This window comes from Tiliqua scincoides, chromosome 11 (assembly GCF_035046505.1).
Source record: "Tiliqua scincoides isolate rTilSci1 chromosome 11, rTilSci1.hap2, whole genome shotgun sequence".
Classification (NCBI taxonomy): domain Eukaryota; kingdom Metazoa; phylum Chordata; class Lepidosauria; order Squamata; family Scincidae; genus Tiliqua; species Tiliqua scincoides.
In genome coordinates, this window is record NC_089831.1 from 19,247,488 (window position 1) to 19,268,758 (window position 21,271).

A 21,271-nucleotide genomic window follows, 5' to 3' on the forward strand; every position below is an offset into this window, starting at 1 on the left:
ACACACACACACACACACACACACACTCCAAACAAAGCCCTGAAATGCTTTATTCTCCAGGGCTGTTAATCCACATTCTTTCACAAGTGCTAAAGCCTCGCACTCCATAATCTTAAAAAGAGATTGGAAAAGTGAGGAAATAAACAGGCTTGGAAAGAAATCCCCTCCTCTTGTGACCTATCAGCACAAGCCGTAATAATAAAGCTTTATTATTTTAGAGAGTGTCGCCTCTGCCAGGCGTATCTCAGAATGCTTGAGATTAAATAGCACAGTTAGCGAATTAAATAATAGTTTACAGAGGTTTGGATGACTCAGGGGATTAGTAATAGGGCTATGGATCTTTCCACATTTAGGCCACCAGTTTGGTCTCCAACTCATATTGGTAGCAATTTTTAATAAGGTGGGGATATCTAATAGCTGGCAGGTTCCCGACATAAAATGAATTGTTAAGTCTCAGGTGTGGAGAAGCAAATGTGTTTCCTCAAATCCTCCATTTTAGACACGGATACTGCTGGAAAACAGGAGCTAACAGAGCAAGTTCCACTCTGTGAGGCTTCCTCACCTGCCAGTAGTAAAGCCTCTGTCCCCATAGTGGTGTAGCAAAATTAACAAAGCCTCCATTCTCACAATAGGCAGACTGGAGACATTGTTTTAAATGAGAGAGCTAGCATTCTCACAGCATAATCCTATGCATGTCTACTCAGAAGTAAGCCCCATTGTGTTCTGTGGGACTTGCTCCCAGGAAAATGATATAGGATTGTAGCCTCACAGCCCAATCCTATCCACACTTTCCTGGGAGTAAGCTCCATTGACTCTAATGGAACTTACTTCTGAATAGACATGCGTAGGATTGGGCTGTCAATGAGCTACCATTGTTTTCAATGAGAGAACTAAGCAGTGTTGATTAGTGGCTATTAGCTGAGCCAGACCTCTGCATTCTGTGGCACTGTACCTGAATAAACCGGGTGCTTGAGGGCTGTGTATTGCTGTACAGTATTTATTTAACTGATTTATATATGCCTATTTTTAAAATGCAATTTTACAAAGTCAGAACGTAAGAAAATGAACCTTTGAAACAAGAATTGCCAAAAACAAACAAAAAGAAAGTTTGGGAGCCTAATACCTATTTTTGGAATACCTCTTTGTCTGCAGGTTCAGTATCTGGAGAGTTGACTATCCATGAGTTCCAAACCCATGGGGTTGGACTAACCTGCACTCTCTGGAGGTGATCACAGGTGTGCACTGATCATGTCTGGCGGGAATTCTAAGGCCCTTTTTATTCTAAAGGCATTATAAATGTCACTTCTGGGGATTTTTTTTGGGGGGAAGGGGGACCAGAATTGACGTTTTTATGCTTTTAGAAGGTATTTTGAAGCCTGGGGAGGCTGCACACAGTACAGGTTCAGGCCTCAGAATACCCTCCAGATGTGACTGGAGCATAGCTCTGGTCATGTTCCGAGAGTCTGGGTGCCAAGTCCCGCAGTTTTCATTATCCATAGGTTTTGGCATCCCTAGGGGTTCTGGGAACTGAACCCCCACAGATGTCGAGGCACTACTATAGATGACCACCACTGAAAAGGCTCTGTCCCAGGTATCCACCAAAGGAATTTGCACAAGAGGTAGGCCAGGGAGCAGGATTTGATATGCAGATCTTAACGTCCAGGTAGGTTCTCATGATGTCACCTTATGTTTTCAAGGACAATGTAGCTCACATTTTTTGAACAGGAACCAGTGTAGGAGTGTAGGCAGCCTAGGGCGGAGTGCTTGCTAAATATCAACCAAACAACCCCCAGTTAGAGTTGTTCAGAGACAAATGAGAGATGACCATCTTGGTCTTTCACAGCATCTACAAAGTTCCCACATCAGCAAAATATAGGGTTGTGGGTCACCAGAAGGATATGCAAAGGGGTTGATGATGTTGTTGTGAAACTTGTCTTTGCTGCTTTCTTCTTGAGATAAAGGATTCAGTTCCCCAGAGGCTGTTTATATCTAGCACTTTCTACCAGCAGGAGGGTTATATATAGAAATAATAATTCAGTTAGCAAAGAGAGAGAGAGAGAGAGAGAGAGAGAGAGAGAGAGAGAGAGAGAGAGAGAGAGAGATACCTATAGACAAATAGGATGTTTTCAAGTTACAAGATAAGAAGGTTCTTAGAAATTGAGCTTCCTTCTGTAGCAGGCAGCTTATGAATTGGAAGACAAAACACTCTCTGTGTCAGAAAGGGTTGTGTTCATTCACTGTGGAGGACTTTAAGCTTTGGCATCCACTGATTTTACTGATGGGTGCCTCAGGCTCCCTTTCTGTAAAGTGGGTAGAGTAATAATCACCATCTGCTTCCATTTCTGCCCAACATTGCATATACACAAGAAGGACCAAATGTATACACCTGTGGACTGGGCAGAAATGGGTTAAGCAGGCTGGCATTGCAGGTCCAAGGGGCAGGGGGTTGAGGCTGCCATGAAGTGACTTGACTTAGAGCCCAATCCTATGCATGTCTACTCAGAAGTAAGTTCCATTGTAGGCAATGTGGTTTATTCCCAGGTAAGTGTGGATAGGATTGCAGCCCAAGTCCATCTTCTGAGTTTGTGGCAGAAATGAGATTAGAACCAGGAACTTTTGGGTTCACCAGCTCTCAGGGTCTCCTTCATCTCTGCACTTCTGACCACCTGGTACCCATCTAAGACAGTGTTTCTCAAACTGTGGGTCAGGACCCACTAGGTGGGTCATGAACCAATTTCGGGTGGGTCCCCATTCACTTCCATATTTTGTCTTTAATTTATTAGACTTGATGCTACTATGGTATGTGACTGCATTTGGGGAGATGTGACACATCTGTACTTTTAATAGGGTTCGCTGTATATGCTTTTAACAATGACGGTCAATGGGACTTACTCCTGGGTAAGTGTGGGTAGGATTGCAGCCTAGGATGTTAAAAATTTTCCTGCTTGATGATGTCATGTCTGGTCATGACATCACTTCTGCTGGGTCCCGACAGATTCTGCTCCTGAAAAGTGGGTCCTGGGGCTAAAAGTTTGAGAACCACTGGTCTAAGACATGGGGGGAGGGGCAACTTCCAGCCCACCACGCTGGCCCAGTGCCGCAACCTGTGGTGGTTTCGTGGTGCCCCACTAAGGCTGCACGTGGGAGGAGGGGGAGCCTCCAGCCCGCCACGCAGGCTCAATGCCAGCTCCTGGAGTGGTGCCCACTAAGGTTGGGCGTGGGGGGAGGGGCAGCCTCCAGCCCGGAGTGGTGCGACGGTGCCCACTGCACCTGGGGCCGGCCGGTCCCGGGGCAGAGGCTTGGCGAGCGGAGGCCGGCGCGGCGAGGGTTAAGGCGCAGAGCCTGCCCCCTCCTCCCCCCCCGCCCGTCCTTGGCGGAGACGAGTGCGCGGGGTCTGCGCCGCCGCCTGTGCCGGAGCCCCGCGCCGGTCAGTGATGGAGCGGCTGCCATGACAACCCCGGCCAGGCGGCGGAGGCTGCTCGGAGCAGGAGCGGGAGCGGGCGCGGGGCTGCGATGCTGCTGTCGGTGGTGCTGAAAGTGCGCGCCCGCGAGCCAGCCCCGCCGCCGGCGGCAGCGCACGCCTGAGCCGCAGTCCGGGGCGGCGGGGAGGAGTTGGGCAACTCCGGGAAGATGCGCGCGCGCTGAGCGGGACGCGCCCTCGCCCGCCCGCCGCCGCCGCCGCCGCCGCCTCTGCCCGCGCTCCCTCGCCGCTGCCGGCCAGTGCCCGCGCAGGCATGGGGGGCGGAGGGTGCTGGCGCTGCCTGCTGGTGCTGGCTCTCAGGCTGCTCTTCCTTGTGCCCGCAGGAGTGCCCGTGCGCAGCGGAGACGCCGCCTTCCCCAAGGCCATGGACAACGTGACCGTCCGGCAAGGCGAGAGCGCCACGCTCAGGTAGGTGCTCGGGAGGGGGGGCGGAGAGAGAGAGTGAGTGTGCGCGCGCAAAAGCGTGTGTGCAAGAGCGTGTGTGTGCAAGAGAGAGTGTTTGTGCAAGTGTGTGTGTTTGTGCAAGTGTGTGTGTTTGTGCAAGAGAGAGTGTTCGTGCAAGTGTGTGTGTTTGTGCAAGAGTGTTTGTGCAAGAGTGTCTGTGTGAGAATGTTTGTGTGAGAGAGTGTGCAAAAGAGAGTGTGTGTGTGTGTGTGCAAGAAAGAGTGTTTGTGCGAGAGAGAGGGAGGGAGAGAGGGAGAGAGAGAGTGCCTGGGTTTGACCCCTGACTCTCACGACATTAAGATAAAGTGTTGCATGTGTGTTTCTGCCTGTGTGCGCATGTAGAGGAAGCTCCAGAAATCTCTCTCTCCGTTTCCGACTTGCTTGGGCTCATGTGCCCTGAGTGGCGTTACCTTGTAGGTGGCGGGGGGGGGGGGAGGCTAGGCTGTTTATGTGAGAAATGGGACAGAGAGTCTGTGCATGGGATCATAAAGCAAATCTGTTGTTTCTCCAATGCCACCAGCAGGTTGGATTTGGGGCATTTTGTTCCTTTGGGTTATGAAATGTGAAAGAATTTCAAGACTCTGCTGTAGCTGGTTTTTTTCCCCCGCTGTTGTTTGGGTTGAGGAAGAGAGAGACGGCAGGGGTGTGTGTGTGTTGGGTGTATGGTGGTGAATGGTTGATCGGCTGCTGCTTTAGATCTCTGCATTCAAACCTGCTTCGATCTGGGCAGGGTTTGCCCCATTGGCACAACAATGCTGTGTGCCAAGAAGGAAAAAAAAATACTAAAGAAGGAGCAAAAAAAGTTACACCTGGTTTGTACAGTTTTCTGTGCAGTTCGTGCAGGTGCCAAGCTCTCAGTGGAGACACTGTGAGGCCCTTGAGATAAGAGCTGCAAAGCCAGGAGGAGTGCAGTTTGGGAAAGCATTGACGGTTTGGAGAGAGGCAAAGTGGGTGTCAGCAGCGGCCCTGGGCCCTTGCAAATCTCTGACGGACATTTATGTTTTTTTTCCTTTCTGGACTGTGAAACAATGAAGTCTGTGCTGTGTTTACTGAATAGGAATCAGGTGAACTTTATATAGAAGAGCCTGATTCTGCTCCACAATGAAGCATGTGCAAGGAACTCTGTATTTAAACCTAGTATTGGTTTTGTACTACTAGCTGTCATGATCCCCCCCCCCCAAAAAAAAAAAAAAACCTGCTGAGTATCATGCTTTGGTGAGGCTGCTGAAAAAGAGCCCTCTGTTAGAGATGCCTTTGCCCACTCTTAGAATTACAATTTTCCATGATCCCTTGGGGAGAAGGAATGCTGCTAAATCAGTTCATGGCTGACCTGGAGATAGATGTCCAAGATTTAAATGTACCAAGATATGCAGTCTGCTCCTCCGTGCCAGAAGAGCAAAACTATGAAGGCATTTCATTTGTAGGCATGAAGTCATCTCCAAATAAGGGGATCATGGGGGATCACCAAGAGTGAAGGAAGGCATGAAGGAGCGAAATGGTGAAGGCATGTCTTGGTGACCCCTCCCCCCATTATTTGGAGATTTGTGGTTACTACAGACCAAATGTTGGGTGCTGCAGAGTTGAACTGATGGGTTCTGAGCTGTCTGTGACAGATCAGGAGAGAGAGCTTGGGGGGTGGTGGTGGACAGCTCGATGAAAGTGTCGACCCAATGTGCGGCGGCAGTGAAGAAGGCCAATTCTATGCTTGGGATCATTAGGAAGGGTATTGAGAACAAAACAGCTAATATTGTAATGGCGTTGTACAAATTGATGGTAAGGCCACACCTGGAGTATTGTGTCCAGTTCTGGTCACCACATCTCAAAAAAGACATAGTGGAAATGGAAAAGGTGCAAAAGAGAGCGACTAAGATGATTACGGGGCTGGGGCACCTTCCTTATGAGGAAAGGCTACGGCGTTTGGGCCTCTTCAGCCTAGAAAAGAGGCGCCTGAGGGGGGACATGATTGAGACATACAAAATTATGCAGGGAATGGACAGAGTGGATAGGGAGATGCTCTTTACACTCTCACATAACACCAGAACCAGGGGACATCCTCTAAAATTGAGTGTTGGGCGGGTTAGGACAGACAAAAGAAAATATTTCTTTACTCAGCATGTGGTCGGTCTGTGGAACTCCTTGCCACAGGATGTGGTGACAGCATCTGGGCTGGATGCTTTTAAAAGGGGATTGGACAAGTTTCTGGAGGAAAAATCCATTACGGGTTACAAGCCATGATGTGTATGTGTAACCTCCTGATTTTAGAAATGGGCTATGTCAGAATGCCAGATGCAAGGGAGGGCACCAGGATGAGGTCTCTTGTTCTCTGGTGTGCTCCCTGGGGCATTTGGTGGGCCGCTGTGAGATACAGGAAGCTGGACTAGATGGGCCTATGGCCTGATCCAGTGGGGCTGTTCTTATGTTCTTATGAACCCAATCCAGTGTTTTCTTGGTGAAGGCTCTGTGGTTGTAGTGCCTGGATCACTGTGGGCTTTCGGCTTAGGAAGAACTTCATGCTCCCCACCTCATTCCCATGGGATCAAAGAACTGGCGAACCCCAAACACCAAGTGGGGGAAAAAGAGGCTGTGATCTGTACACGTTGATTTTTTTCCTTATGTCAGCTGGAGTTTCCTGTTCTGCAGATATATTTCAGTGCTGAGTGCACTCTCTGGTGTGACAACCAGGATTAGCAAAAGAGTGGTGCTGGTGGTTACTGATGCTGGTTACTTTTGAAGCCAGTGTTACTAGGTCACCATTTGATTTTGCCTTTAGTGTAAATGACGGGCAGGGGGAAGTTCTGTCTTTCACCTAGTCTCTGTTACCCACCCTTCCTGATATGGGGTGTACTGATGTTATGTCTGTTCAGCCCTTCGGAAGAAAAATTAAAACCCTGCTTGCAAAGAATCCGTTAGAGACAGAGTGGCTGAAAAATATCATGTAGCCTCCATGTTAAAGGCAAGCTTGGATTCTGCAGGTTGCAACGAGGCAGCCCATTCCTGATCCAGCTCAGCACATTTATGCTGTTTGGGTGGGGGGGGGGGGGGAGAGAAGCAAGCATGTCAGGGCCAATGACATCTGCTTTGGCTCTGAAACACATTTGGCAACATCTAGTACATGGATTAGGATATATATTTAAAGAAGAGAAAGGAATCGGTGTTCAGGCATACAAACTCAGAGTTATCACTGGAGACCTGAAGCTCTCACACAAGAGAAGGCAAAACAGGGATAGCAGTTCACCAGCGAAGGTATCCTGAACAATAGTGACACTCTCTGGTAAATAGGGACAGATGGAGAGTATTGGAATTGCAGCAACATTTTTGTGATGCTTTGAGGGGGGGCTATAGTTGTTGTTGGCTTGTTTTTTTTAACATTTTGTTTGATTTATATTTGAATCCCTGGAATACATTGGAAGGGAAAGGATAGTTTGCAGGACAGAATAAATGAAAAATGCAGAAACAGCCCCATCAATAGAGAGGCAGAGAGCAACGTCAAAAGTTTGGATGAATTCTTTGATGAAGAAAATATTATACACCTGTGCTTGAAAATGGTTCCATTTAATGATGCCATTGGACCAGAGCAGCAAAACCCCATTTCTCATCCCAAGCAACTTGTTAAGAGTGGTCAAATTTGGATACCTTGGATTTCTTTTGTCTTTTTTTAATTAAGTATTTTATTTATTTATTACAGATACAGGTGAGGAAAATGGTTTAGACTTTGGGCAGGTACTACACAGGTTACACATAAGGATATGGCCCTAGATTACAACATGCATTATTAAAAAAATAAAATAAAATAAAATAAAATAAAAAGAAAAGCAATCAAAGTAAAAAAAACAACAACACAATAATCTTAAATATAAAAGCTATCATATTTACCATTATAAAAATGTAAATTTATCTAAACACTCGATTTTGTTTAACTAAAATTATCTATCAAATCATAAAAAGGCTTTCAATATTTTCTTACTCTATCTAAATCTCTCTCTTTGATTCTTTCTGTTAAAACTTCCATTTCTGCTATTTCATAAATTTTGTCTATTAAGTGTTCTCTAGTTGGCACACCTGTAGACTTCCAATTTTGTGCAAACGGTATTCTTGCCACTGTAACAATATGTACAGTAAGGTATTTTCCACATTGGTCTTTAATTTCTGATGTCACATTTAGGAGGAATATTTCTGGTTTGAATGGTAATACACAATTCAATATCTCTTGCAAGAATTTATGTATCATTTTCCGTATTTCTTTGCTTTTTCACATGTCCACCACATATGATAAAAAGTTCCTTCAACCTCTTTACGTTTCCAACTCTTATTTGATGACCCAGAATACATTTTTGCTAATTTCTCTGGAGTTAAATACCATCTATAAAACATTTTATATAAATTCTCTTTAAAAGACACTGCTTTAGTTATCTTAATATTCATATTCCAAATTTGTTTCCAGTCATCCATCGATATATTATATCCAAAAATTTTTGCCCAGCACACTATTGCATCTTTAACTATTTCATCCTCCATTCTTATCTCCAGGAGAAAATTGTACATTTTTTAATATATATTTCCCCTCATCAATCAAAAATATTTTTATCTTCTTCATAAAAACCTATTTTTGGTCTTCTCGTAATCTTGTTCTTATTTGCATTTCATTCCACCAGTCCAATTTTATTCCTTTCTCTTCTAACTCAAACTTACTTAAGATCTCTCCTTTAATATTCAACAGATCATTATATGATTTATTTTGGTCTTTTTAAATCCTGTTCAGATTAGTTGCTATTTCAAGCGGTTTTATCCATCTGGGTAATTTAGAGTATATCTTGTATTTTATCTGTTCCCATATCCAAATTAAAGATCTTCTGGATTTCTTTGGTCTTATGGTACACAGATCAATGAAGTTCTGCTCTAGTCATTGTCCTAGTGTTGTCTAGTGGAAAGGCCAGGGTGTGGTCACAGCTTTGTGTTGACCAGTCAGAACATGTGGATAGGGTGCACTGTTGCAGGTAACTGCACTGTTACCACGAACTGTTAGCCAGTGGTATTTTTGGCTGGTTGCCAGAGTGATGGACCATGAGAAGGCAGACAAATACCCATGTATGACACATGTGTGCCTGCTTCTCTGGAGTTCTGCTCATGCTCACTTTCTGAATGGTGCGCATTATGAATTATTTATTTATTACAGTATTTATGTTCCACCTTTGTCAAAGACTCACAGACTCAAAGCAGTTTATATAGGCAGGCTGACCAATAATCCCCCCCTTCAAATGGGATTTGCTTTGTCACTAGCCAGCAGTTTCGGGTCACCCATCCAAGGCGAGACCCAAGCTGATCTTGCTTTTAACCTTTTCAGGCAAGGTGGCAGCTCCATCTAATTCAGGACCACACCTCCTGAATTAAGAATGACACACTGTACTGTCACATGAAGCTCCTCCTAAGCCCAAGGGGCCCCCCCCCAAGTAGAGGTAAAAAGGGAACCTTCACCACTATTCCTTTGCTTTCTTTCTCATGCATACTTTTCCTTCACTGCCTCTGCCTCCTCCCACTATAGCTAATTTGAAAAGAGGGAGATGAATTATGCAGGGAGTTATGTTATGAATTAACTTAATTGATAAGTTAAAGACCAATAAGTCACCGGGCCCTGATGGCATCCACCCAAGAGTTATTAAGGAATTGAAGAATGCACGGTTTTGTATTTTATGTACTGGTCAGTGACCGTAATAAATGACTGATTGGTTGAAGAATGAAGTTGCTGATATCTTGACTAAAATATGCAACTTGTCCATCAAAACGGCCATGGTGCCAGAGGATTGGAGGATAGCAAATGTCACATCGATTTTTAAACAGGGAAGGAGGGGGGACCCTGGAAACTATAGGCCGGGCAGCCTAACATCTATACCGGGTAAGATGGTGGAATGCCTCATCAAAGATAGAATCTCAAAACACACAGATGAACAGGCCTTGCTGAGGGAGAATCAGCATGGCTTCTGTAAGGGTAAGTCTTGCCTCGCGAACCTTATAGAATTCTTTGAAAAGATCAAGAGGCATGCGGATGTGGGAGAACCCGTAGACATTATATATCTGGACTTTCAGAAGGCGTTCGACACAGTCCCTCACCAAAGGCTACTGAAAAAACTCCACAGTCAGGGAATTAGAGGACAGGTCCTCTCGTGGATTGAGAACTGGTTGGAGGCCAGGAAGCAGAGAGTGGGTGTCAGTGGGCAATTTTTACAATGGAGAGAGGTGAAAAGCAGTATGCCCCAAGGATCTGTCCTGGGACCGGCGCTTTTCAACCTCTTCACAAATGACCTGTAGACAAGGTTGAGCAGTGAAGTGACTAAGTTTGCAGACGACACCAAACTTTTCCGAGTGGTGAAGACCAGAAGTGATTGTGAGGAGCTCCAGAAGGATCTCTCCAAACTGGCAGAATGGGCAGCAAAATGGGCAGCAAAATGGCAGATGCGTTTCAATGTAAGTAAGTGTAAAGTCATGCACATTGGGGCAAAAAATCAAAACTTCACATATAGGCTAATGGGTTCTGAGCTGTCTGTGACAGATCAGGAGAGAGATCTTGGGGTGGTGGTGGACAGGTCAATGAAAGTGTCGACCCAGTGTGCAGTGGCAGTAAAGAAGGCCAATTCTATGCTTGGGATCATTAGAAAAGGTATTGAGAACAAAACAGCTAATATTATAATGCCATTGTACAAATCGATGGTAAGGCCACACATGAAGTATTGCATCCAGTTCTGTTCGCCACACCGCTAAAAAGACAGTGGAAATGGAAAAGGTGCAAAAGAGAGCGACTAAGATGATTGCTGGGCTGGGGCACCTTCCTTATGAGGAAAGGCTATTGTGTTTGGTCGTCTTCAGCCTAGAAAAGAGACTCTTGAGGAAGGACATGATTGAGACATACAGATTTATGCATGGGAAAGATAAAGTGGATAGAGAGATGCTCTTTACTCTCTCACCTAACACCAGAACCAGGGGATATCCACTAAAATTGAGTGTTGGGAGAGTTAGGACAGACAAAAGAAAATATTTCCTTACTCAGTGTGTGATTGGTCTGTGGAACTCCTTGCCACAGGATATGGTGATGGCATCTGACCTGGACACCTTTAAAAGGGGATTGGACAAGTTTCTGGAGGAAAAATCTATTATGGGTTACAAGCCATGATGCATATGTGCAACCTCCTGATTTTAGAAATGGGTTATGTCAGAATGCCAGATGCAAGGGAGTACACCAGGATGCAGGTCTCTTGTTATTTGGTGTGCTCCCTGGGGCATTTGGTGGGCTGCTGTGAGATTCAGGAAGCTGGACTAGATGGGCCTATGGCCTGATCCAGTGGGGCTGTTCTTATGTTCTTATGGAGATAATAGAGAAGTAACCTAAAGGGTCTCCCAGAGAATGGTCTAAGAAGCCACCACTTTTTCTCCTCAAACACTTCCTCTGTCATTCTTCTCTTCCAGTTTTTTTTTTAAAACCTCTAGTGAGAATTGGTGGAGGTGGTGGTAAAGGGGTGATGGCTGGAGGCCAGCTGATTCAGCTCACAGAAGTGGTGATGGATGTGGGGTGTACATAGCCGTTACTATCAATCTGTCCCAAAAGGCAGCCTGGACTCCTAGGTTGCCCCTAATACTCCACCCTTTGGAAATGGAAGCATCTGGGAGTAACCACTCCATATGTATTTTCATCTTTTACTGGGCTACCTGGGGCCTGGTTTCTATAGCTCAATAGTAGAGCTATTGCATGCAATTTTATTCCCTGGCATTTCCAGTTGGGGCTGGGACCGATCCTTGCCTGGCACCATTCCAAGGCTGTGTGTAGTGAGACAACATTCATTTGCATATTTGGTCTGTGTGTGTGTGTGTGTGTGTGTGTGAGAGAGAGAGAGAGAGAGAGAGAGAGAGAGAGAGAAACTCTGCACATATCCAGAGGTACTTGGATTTAGAAATCAGAGTTGTTAGGGTAAAGGTGACAACCCTATGTTTTTCATGTACCTACTCATATATATTGCAGGTACATGGCCAAGTGGGGGAAAGTCTGTTGTGAATTGGGCTCCATGGACCAAATTTCCATAATTTGAACTGTATTTTTTTTTTCCTAATAGGGAGTTGGCTGGTACCACTTCAGGTCTACAGCTGAATTCATTGCATTTTAGTTATTTATTAACAGATTGTTTAAACCACATTTCACACAAAAAAAAGTCATGTACCTACACATAACAAGCGTAGGTAAATTGTGCTGCAGTCCAGTGCCCACTTACCTCACTGAACAGAGTGAGACTTAAGTAAATGTGCATGGGATTGTGCTGAGCATAGAGGAGTTTGCTAACCCATAGCAGCACTTTGGGGTGTTCAGATTAGCTCCTTCCCACCACCTGCTCCTCATTCCCATCTCCTTCCTTGCCTTGACTTATTCCCTGCGTTCTTGTCCAATCATCAGAATCCTTGTTATCAGATCAGTATTCATGTTCTTTCCCAGAGTTCAGGCTCGTGGCTCGCAGTTTCTATGAAATATTCATCTCATTTTGATGTTCGTAAAGTTCAGTGCCTGATATTTTTCATCCTCTGAAATTATTTATTTCAGAGCTCTGGACTATAAAAATATAACTTTGACCTGTTTTCCTCCTCCTCCTTCTCCATCTTAACTTTCTTGGGGATTACTGTGGTTGAAAAGGTCTGGCATTTCAGATTCCCCCCCCCCTTTGGAAGATGAGTTCTTGCCCTGTTTCTGATGAGAGGCTGTGCAGTTACATTCAACTGAGCGTCCACTCCAATGCCTGTGCCTTAAGGAAAGACTGCTGGGCTGGAAATCAACATAGTTCATTTGTGCACCAGTAGAAACACTTGAGAAACAACAACCTTTGCTAAGGTTTATGAAGAGCAGAATTCTCTATTTGTGTATGTATGCATGTGCAAACGTGCACGGAGATGGTCATTTTGTCATAAGTTGGAGCATCTGGGAGGACCTCTAGATCCTGTTTAGAAAAAAAGCTTGGAAATGTACTTCATTATAAATGGCTCTTACTTCTCAGTGCCACCCATCAGAGGAGTAATTGCCAGTAGCAGGAGATTCAGGAAAAAGCACTAAGACTGGAGGAGCTGCTTGTGTACACTTTGAGGTTTTCCTTTCAAATGGATCTTGACAGTACCTGGTATATTTGGAGGAATGTGTAGCAGCAGCTCCTAGTCTCCCAGTTTGCTTGCTGGCTCCAGTGTGCTTTTAAAATTATTTTAAAGAGCAGTTTATTGTTAAAGTGGAAAGTCAGCAGAACTGAGAGATGAGAGTGAACGGGAGCGACTGAGATGGAACCGGTCTGAAGTGAAAAGACTGTGATATGCACAGAGTTTTAAAAAGCAGCTTCTGCCTGCTGTAAGCTTATTACCTTGCAGCTTGGCTGGGAGGATGCTTCTCTTAATAGCCCTTCTGATAGAAATGCAGGTGGCTGTGGAACTGCCTCCATTGTAAGTCCTGCAAGTTGGAATATGCAGGTATCCAGGGAAGGATTAACTGTATGGCTAAGTAAGTTAGGGAAGGAGGTATGCTACTGACAGGTGTCACCTTCTGGTGACCTGGCTTATGGCAAATTGGCCAAACCTCAGCAAGGCTTGGAGGCATATGACCTTGTGGACTATTCCATGTTTTGGAACGTTGAGCTCTGAGATACTAATGTAATCCCTCCCTTTGAGGGAGTCCAAAGGCTCTACTTATCTCTCAGTTGGTGGTCCAAAACAGTGTGGCTTGAGTGCACACCTGAATGATTTTGGTTGTGTGTTCATCACCTTTCTGGTGTGTTACACTTTTGTCTTCAGTGGTTGCTGATGTTATTTACAACTTTGTATACCTTACACTGTGTCAGGGAAGTGCACTATCCAAATCTGTCCAGGCTGACTGGCAGTGGCTTTCAAGGACTTCAAACAGTGGTCTTTCCCAACCCTAGCTGGAGGCACCAGGAGTTGAACCTCGATGGTTTTGCATGCAAGGCACATAACTGCTATCCTCCTAAAATCCATTTGTTTCAGTTGGGAGATTATCCTGTTCCAAACACTAGCAAGAGCCCATAGGATAAGAAGGAGAGATCCGGTCATAGACATTCGAAGGGAGAGGCTGCAGTTCCGTAGCAGAATACATGGTTTGCATGCAGGAGGTCCCAGTCTTAATCCCTCCATCTTCAGGTAGAGTTAGGAAATATTCATCTGAAACCCTGAAGCTTAGTTAATACTGAGCTTGCTGCAGTCTAAGGGCCCAGTCCTATCCAACTTTTCAGCACCAGTGCAACCATCATGCAGCCCTGAGGTAAGGAAGCAAATGTTCCCATACCTTGAGGAGGCCTCTGTGTCTGCCAGCCCAACACAGGAAGTAGTGCATAATCCATTGGCACTGCGGAAACCAGCACTGGAAAATTGGATAGGATTGGGCCCCAAGGCAGCTCCCTAGTAACCTATGAAGCCAGCCAGGAGGTAGGGGTCAACTGAAACATCACAACCTCAGACAACACCACAATGACAACCTACCCCAACAAGATCTGGTGCTCAAATAAGCCGCTACATTCTTCCTTAGTCTGGCTATTTATTCCAGGCTCAATGCCCATTAATAGAGATGTTTCATGGAATGGTCTTCATGTCTAAAACCTTGTGCTCTGTCACTGTTTGGTTAGATCTAGCTGATTAATTAAAATGAAACAAACTATATATAACTAATGAGTGAATTTATATCCCATCTTTCCACTATTGCGAACACTTACAGCTTTAAAAAAGATTAAAGCAAATTTAAGAAAATAAGCACTTAACATTCTAAATATAAAACAGCCAAAATGACGACATCAGCGATTCTCCTGTAAAAGCAGAGAGATGCAAATGATAATAGCCAATAGCAATTCACCAGCACTATCAGTGTTAGCTTGTTTGAGCAGAAATATTTTACTGACCTAGGAAGTGAGCACAATGAAGGGGCAAATGGAACCTCTCTGGTTGGAGAGTTTCACAGCTTGTTGGATTGTTGTCATCACTAGACAGGGTGTGAGAGCAGAGGTAGTACTTATCTGGAGGTTCCAGCCCAGTGGGCTCTTGCTTGGAGGGGGGGGGGAGAGAAACTTGGAAGGGAAGCTCTAATTGACCACATCAGAGTCTGTGATTGATACTTCTGTATCCTGCATCAGTAGACTGCAGGGCACTGGGTGCCTCTCCCCTTGAATCAGTGCCCTCGTTGCTGTTTGAGGCTGAGGGATAGGCCAATAATTGTCTTGGAGGGGCCTTGGAGTCATCTAGTCCAACCCCCCACTCCATGCAGTAAATTCAGAAGTAGAGCATCCCCAGCAAAAAAGCCTGTGTAGCCTCTGCTTGAAGACCTTCAGCAAGAGAGAGCCCATCTATACCCAGATAATTGGTTCCATTGCCAAACTGCTCTTGTCAAACTGTTATGAAGATCAACCAGATCTACCCTCCCGTGGCTTCAAGTGGCTCTAGACCTGCCTTCTGGTTTTTGAAGATAATCCATTTAGGTGCTTGAAGCATATTGTCATGCCTTCCCTTAGTCTTTTCTCCAGTCTTAAACACAAGAAGTTCCTCCAGTGATGTCTTAGGAATTGATTGATAGACCCCTGACCATCTTTGGGACCTTCCTCTGAACCCTTCTGGTTTGTCTACATCCTTCTTAAAGTTGGCACCCAGAACTGGGCATAGTATTCTAGTGGAGGCCTGACTAGAAAGGAAGTCATTCCTTCTCATACCTTTTATTGACTATGCCTTCTCATGACTGTGTTTCAATTAATGCAGATTACAGTTAAAGGCTTCAGGGGATCGGTGAAGGAAGAGAGAGAGAGAGAGGTGACAATTATGCAGGTGGTTTAAGCTTAAAGGGTAGAGAGGAGTAATTGAAGGGATCATTACTGTAATTGTTCCCAAACAGTGGTTCCCAAACTTTTTAGAGACCCTTGAGGCTGCTGCCTGATTTATAAATGCCAAAGGGTATGGCTATAATGGTGATTAGGCATGGTGCTTCCCTTCCTCTAAGCAGCAGAATGTTAAACCATTGATGCGCAGAGCCTGATCTGCCCTGTTAGTTTCACAACCAACAAAAATTGGTTCATTACGCACTGGTGGGTTCCTGGTTGGCAACCTTCAGTCTCAAAAGACTATGGTCTAAGCCTACAGCACCTGGTATTCCCAGGCGGTCTCCCATCCAAGTACTAACCAGGCCTGACCCTGCTTAGCTTCCGAGATCAGACGAGATCGGGCATCTGCAGGGTAACAGTTGCTAGGTAACATACACACCTAGGGGTGTATGGGGTGTTCAGGGAGGGGTAGTACCTCTGGTGTAGGGGCATGTCGTGTCCTTTTAGGGCAGCTCGTCTACCTTTGGTCCCCACCTGTCACTCAGCTTTCACCTGTGGCTCCCAGTAGCTGTAGCATGTGCAGTGGCCACACCTTGGGCAACAGCTTCGACAGGCTGGCCAAACCAGGTTGAGGGTAGCCGTCGGGTCATTGACCTTCGCCGAGATTGGAACTCGTCTATCCCGAGCATGTGAAGACAGACTCCGGCGGACTGAGCGGATGAGACCTACTAGAATACGACCAATGGTCATGAAGGCGGTTTCTGCAAGCGACATGGTACGCTAAGAGCACGGCAAGGCACGAAAGACGCCCTGGTCAACCACTGCGCCCAGTCCATCTCCAACCATTTCCACTTTTGTCCTGCCATTGGAGCAAGATGGAATCTGGGAAGAGAGAGTGAGGCTGACTATGCGCACCTCTCCCTCACTTTAATCCAATTCACATGCAAGTCTTGACATCCCAGATGTCACCCCTGGGGGCTGGGGGGATAAGAATAGGCCCTATGTTTGGCTGTACTTGTCCTAAGAAGCGACTAAACAACCACCGGGTAGATGGGACTCGATAGCCTGGGAAGGCAGCTCATCTGAGAGAAGGAAAACTCTGATCCCAAACCTCCACTGCCTTGTGGCTACATCCAGTTCTGGAAAAGGCTTCAGGAGTCAACCTCGAGGCAAAGTCCGGAGCCGGAGTCCCTGAGGCAGTTCATGGCTCAACACAGTCACGTTCTGGCAACTCCTGCGATGCCACTGGAACCAACTGTACTGGCTTCTGCCTTTCCATTGGACCATTTCAGCGACGTGGAGAGGGGGGATTTGCTGCATGGGAAACAGTCTATCCTCCATATCTACTTTACCCAGACTTCACGCTCTAGAGAGGACGTTCTGTTCCAGAACCACCATTCAGAGCACGATACCAGAGTCTTCCGAGACTGAAGGATGCCAATGGTGGCTTCCTGACTTAAAAGTTTAGGAACCACTGGTTTCTCGAGCAGCCATTTTCAACCACTGTGCCATGGCACACTAGTGTGCCGCGAGTGGTGCACAGGTGTGCCACAAGAATATGGGGGGAGATCATTTATTAGTAGGGCCAATGGGGATGTGAGCCCCCCACTGGCAGCATGGTGTGCCTTGTCAATTGTCAAAAACTTGGTGGTGTGCTGTGACAATTTTGATGCCTTGTCAGTGTGCCACGAGATGAAAAGTTTGAAAATCACAGCTCTAGAGGCTTCTCCCTGGCTGTTGTTGCAAATGCGATGGAGCTTGGTTTGCTCCAGCAAGGCAATGATTTTATTCTTTTGCACGTTAGATGCTAGCTGGTTTGTTTTGCTTGCACAATCTCCTGCTAACTTTTGTGTGTGTGTGTGTGTGTGTGTGTGTGTGTGTGTGTGTACACAAACATGTGTTAGTCAGTCTTTGAAGGGGGAGAAAGAATTCCCAGTCAAAAGCTGCTATACAGAGATTCAAACTGTCTGCTCAGTACTTCTGTGAAAACAACATCCTTTCTTTTTTTCTTTGTAAAATGACTAAGAATTAATCTGCAATCATGTCATTAGGAAAGAAGAAAAGCTACCAAATGTGAATTGTAAATGCATCGCTAGCAATATAAATAAAGAGGAAAATGCAAGCTCAGTAATGCAGAGGAGATGCTCAGATTGGCAAGGCAGGAGCCCTCTTTCCACCCACAGCAAGTCGATGGGCTGTGATTCCAGCTGAAAAAAGAACAGATTACCTTTGCCAGAATAGATGGCTCTCTCCCCCCCCCCTTCCAGTATTGCTTCTTATGTGATTGGTGGAGAGAGGGTGCCAACCATTCTTTACAAAGAATGAGAGGGCAGACCCTTGCCCCAGAGAGTTTACAAACTAGATATTAGCTTAAGGTGAAAACACAAGAGAAGGAGGGAAATTGAGGCATGGGGTAAACAGGGTAGAAATATGGAATGATTTCAGTTCTATGTACTCAAGCTTAGTTTCAATCAGAGTGGACTATTGATTTCAGTGGAGCTTCCAACTAGTAAGTGTGCATAGGATTGCAGCCTCCGTGCTGTAAACAATAGTTTGGAAGGCCTCCAATGCTATGCTCCCTTTTCCCTAGAACCAGTATGGTTGTGGATCTTTAAGAGGATCCTGATCCTAAAATTCAACATTTTCACTGCTCAGATCCTGCTCAGAAACTTCGTGGGGTTGGGGGGGGGGATGTGTTGGCTTCTGCTGCCCAGTGTCATGTGGCTCTGCTTATCTCCTTTTTCACTAGTCAGTGGCTATATTTACTTTGTTGTTTATATCTGTAGTTACAGGACCAAGGACAAACTACAATGTTATCTTGATAAACTAGTATGTTTATCAGGGTACCATTGGAATGTCCAAATGTCTTGGAAGAATCACCTGATCGTAAAAGGCCTGAATCTCCTGGTCTGGCAGTAGAAGACTTTACCTGGAACAGCCCAGTTCAAAACAGTCTCCATTCTACATTCAACATGATCTGGTCCCAATTAACCACTTTTATTTAACCTCTAGGCTTCTGGGCTATGAGAGCGCAAGGTGTCTTCTTAGCTGTCCTGTTAAAATGAATTGGTCTGAAAATGTTTTAATTGTGGCTGGACTATGTCCGCTACATCAGGTGTCCTAATATTTTAGGATAGATCCATATTAGCATATCTTAAATGCATGCTTAGAAGTCAGTTCCATTAAATCAGTGGAGCTAGCTTCCTGGAAAATGGGCTTAGGTTGGCTGAGCTGCTAGGGTGCAATCCTAAGCATACTTACTTCTTAGCAAGTCCTGCTGGAGGCCATGGGACTTAATATGTATGAGCTGAACATGTTTAGGATTGGGTTGTAAATAATGAAATGCTGTGTTTATGATGTTTCGGAACGTAAGGAATCTGTACACAGATGACCAATAGCTGTGTATATGTGCTTCAGTGTTCCAAGAAAAGAGCTGTTAGGGTTGGATTTTTTTTAAAATAGATGTTAAACCGATTCCTTGACTGACACTAAGAAGTGATTAAAAATAATCCAGTGTGAATCAACTAGAGATAATACAGTTTACTGCTGCCATATAATGGGAACAGATGGCAGTTACACCGGGGTAACTGCAAAACAGATTTTACACAGTTGGTCAGGTGCAAACTCTGTCTAGCCATGGGCCAAACCTGTTGAAATGAGGATTACTTATAGCTAAAGTGTTGAAGAAGAGATTTGGGGGCTCATTTCGGTATGTGGATAAGGTCAGAATAAATAAAGGTAGGAGTAGATTTCAACACAAGCAGCTGGTGAAAGATCACATTTTCCCTCCCACCAGAAACAGGAGATCTTTAACCAACCTGATGGTTCCAACCATAACTGGCTCAGGCACCTGCATCCCTTTTTATCAGGAGTATGCAGACCCTGGAGTGGCTAAAGAACATGCATCCATTTGGAGTTTAAGAGTCTGGTTTTGTGTTGAATTTGTTCCCTCCGGGAAATGTGTACTCTCCAATTGCTGAGTGCATCTCAAGCGAGGTCTTTGCAATGGTTTGTGTAAGTAGTCTCTGCTGCACAAGAAACCCAGTTGCCCATATTGGGGAAGAAAGTTTTCCCCAAACTATATCAATAATAGAGGGTTGACTTCCCAGAATCTGATTTGCATTGCTTCAACTTTCAAAAGTCTGATCCAGATTGTGAGGTGAGGAGATAGTCTTTTTTTTCAGGAAGAGTGGTGTGTGTGTGTGTGTGTGTGTGTGTGTGTGTGTGTGTGTGTGTGTGTGTGTTTATTGAGACTTTAATCTGAAGACTGTGCTCTGGAAAATTCCAAGAAGAAGACTAATTCATTTGCAAGAGCATCTTCTGCAATAGAACCATAATCTCCTGGAACAAATCCCTGGCATCTGTTCTTGAATCTACCGATGTAAAAAGAATAACATTAACACAGCTTTTTGGTCTCCATTCTGAAGGAACTGGAGCACATTTATGGCAGAATCTCTAAGACATAACCAACTTTTATATCTAATTTTAACTGGGTTCACCATCAGTGATCTCTTTTGTAGAAGGCATATCAGGGCCTTATCAGCGGTGGTTGACTTGAGGCTGCCATATCATGCATCGAAAGGGATTGTGTTTCTCTCTGTTTGGAGGCTGCAAAAGAGAACACCTCCATAATAATAATAATAATAATAATAATAATAATAATAATAATAGGTATTTATATACCGCTTTCTTGGTCTTTATTCAAGACTTTATTCAAGGCGGTTTACATAGGCAGGCTTATTTAAATCCCTTATTAAATAGGGATTTTTACAATTGAAAGAAAGTTCTTTCTTTCAAGAACCACTACATTCAGGTGTTTCATTCCGATCTGGCTTCACATTCTGGCCTCCATCCTCCCACGCTCAGAGCAGATGGAATAGCTCGGCTTCAGCTTGTCAGCTGCTTCAAGGTCGCAGGGTGCCGGTGGCCTTGAACTGGCGACCTCGTGGATGTTATCTTCAGGCAGACGGAGGCTCTACCCTCTAGACCAGACCTCCTGCCTTATGTGAATAGGCCTATGTGGAAAGCATGCACACTGCCACTCCCATCATACCCAGAATTCAACACTTATTCTTCACTGGAAGTGTAGCTGCAAATAAACCTGTAGTTAATGGTTGTAGGTAGCTGTAGTTTTAATGGCAACTAACAATGTTGAAAGAGAACAAATGAAATGCATAAAGGAATTCCAAAGGCAAGACACCACAGTGGACTGTGCTCGGCTATGGGTTGCCACCACTGAACATGAGTGCTTCAAAGAGGATGGTAATTGCCAAGCAAAATCGCATAAGGGGGCAGACAGTACTTCAGGTACCCAAAGCTGCCTGGTTTGCTAGGGCTATGTAATTCAAAAGCAGCTCTTTGATTAGTGCCCTGAAGCCTTGCCCAGGCAGCACTTTAAGAGCTGGCAAGATGTATTTCCTTTAAACTGGACCAGTTGGCAGCTTTGATCCTGAGTTTTGAACCAGCTGAAATGTCCAAACAGTCATTAAAGGCATCCCAGTGTAGGGCTTATTACAGTAGTCAA

The 21,271-nt window shown here is 45.1% G+C and overlaps 1 protein-coding gene and 1 pseudogene across 2 annotated transcripts in view; one reads left to right on the forward strand and one right to left on the reverse strand.

The window, feature by feature from the left end:
• The first annotated feature begins 3,731 nt into the window (after positions 1–3,731).
• NTM (neurotrimin) overlaps positions 3,732–21,271 on the forward strand; it is a 346,259-nt gene continuing 328,719 nt past the window's right edge. For both annotated transcript variants that reach the window (XM_066639222.1, XM_066639223.1), the window contains exon 1: positions 3,732–3,889. In XM_066639222.1, coding sequence (XP_066495319.1) covers positions 3,735–3,889 — 155 coding nt within the window. In that variant the 5' untranslated portion in view covers positions 3,732–3,734. The remainder of the gene's footprint in view (positions 3,890–21,271) is intronic.
• On the reverse strand, positions 16,058–16,174 carry LOC136662997 (5S ribosomal RNA; annotated as a pseudogene).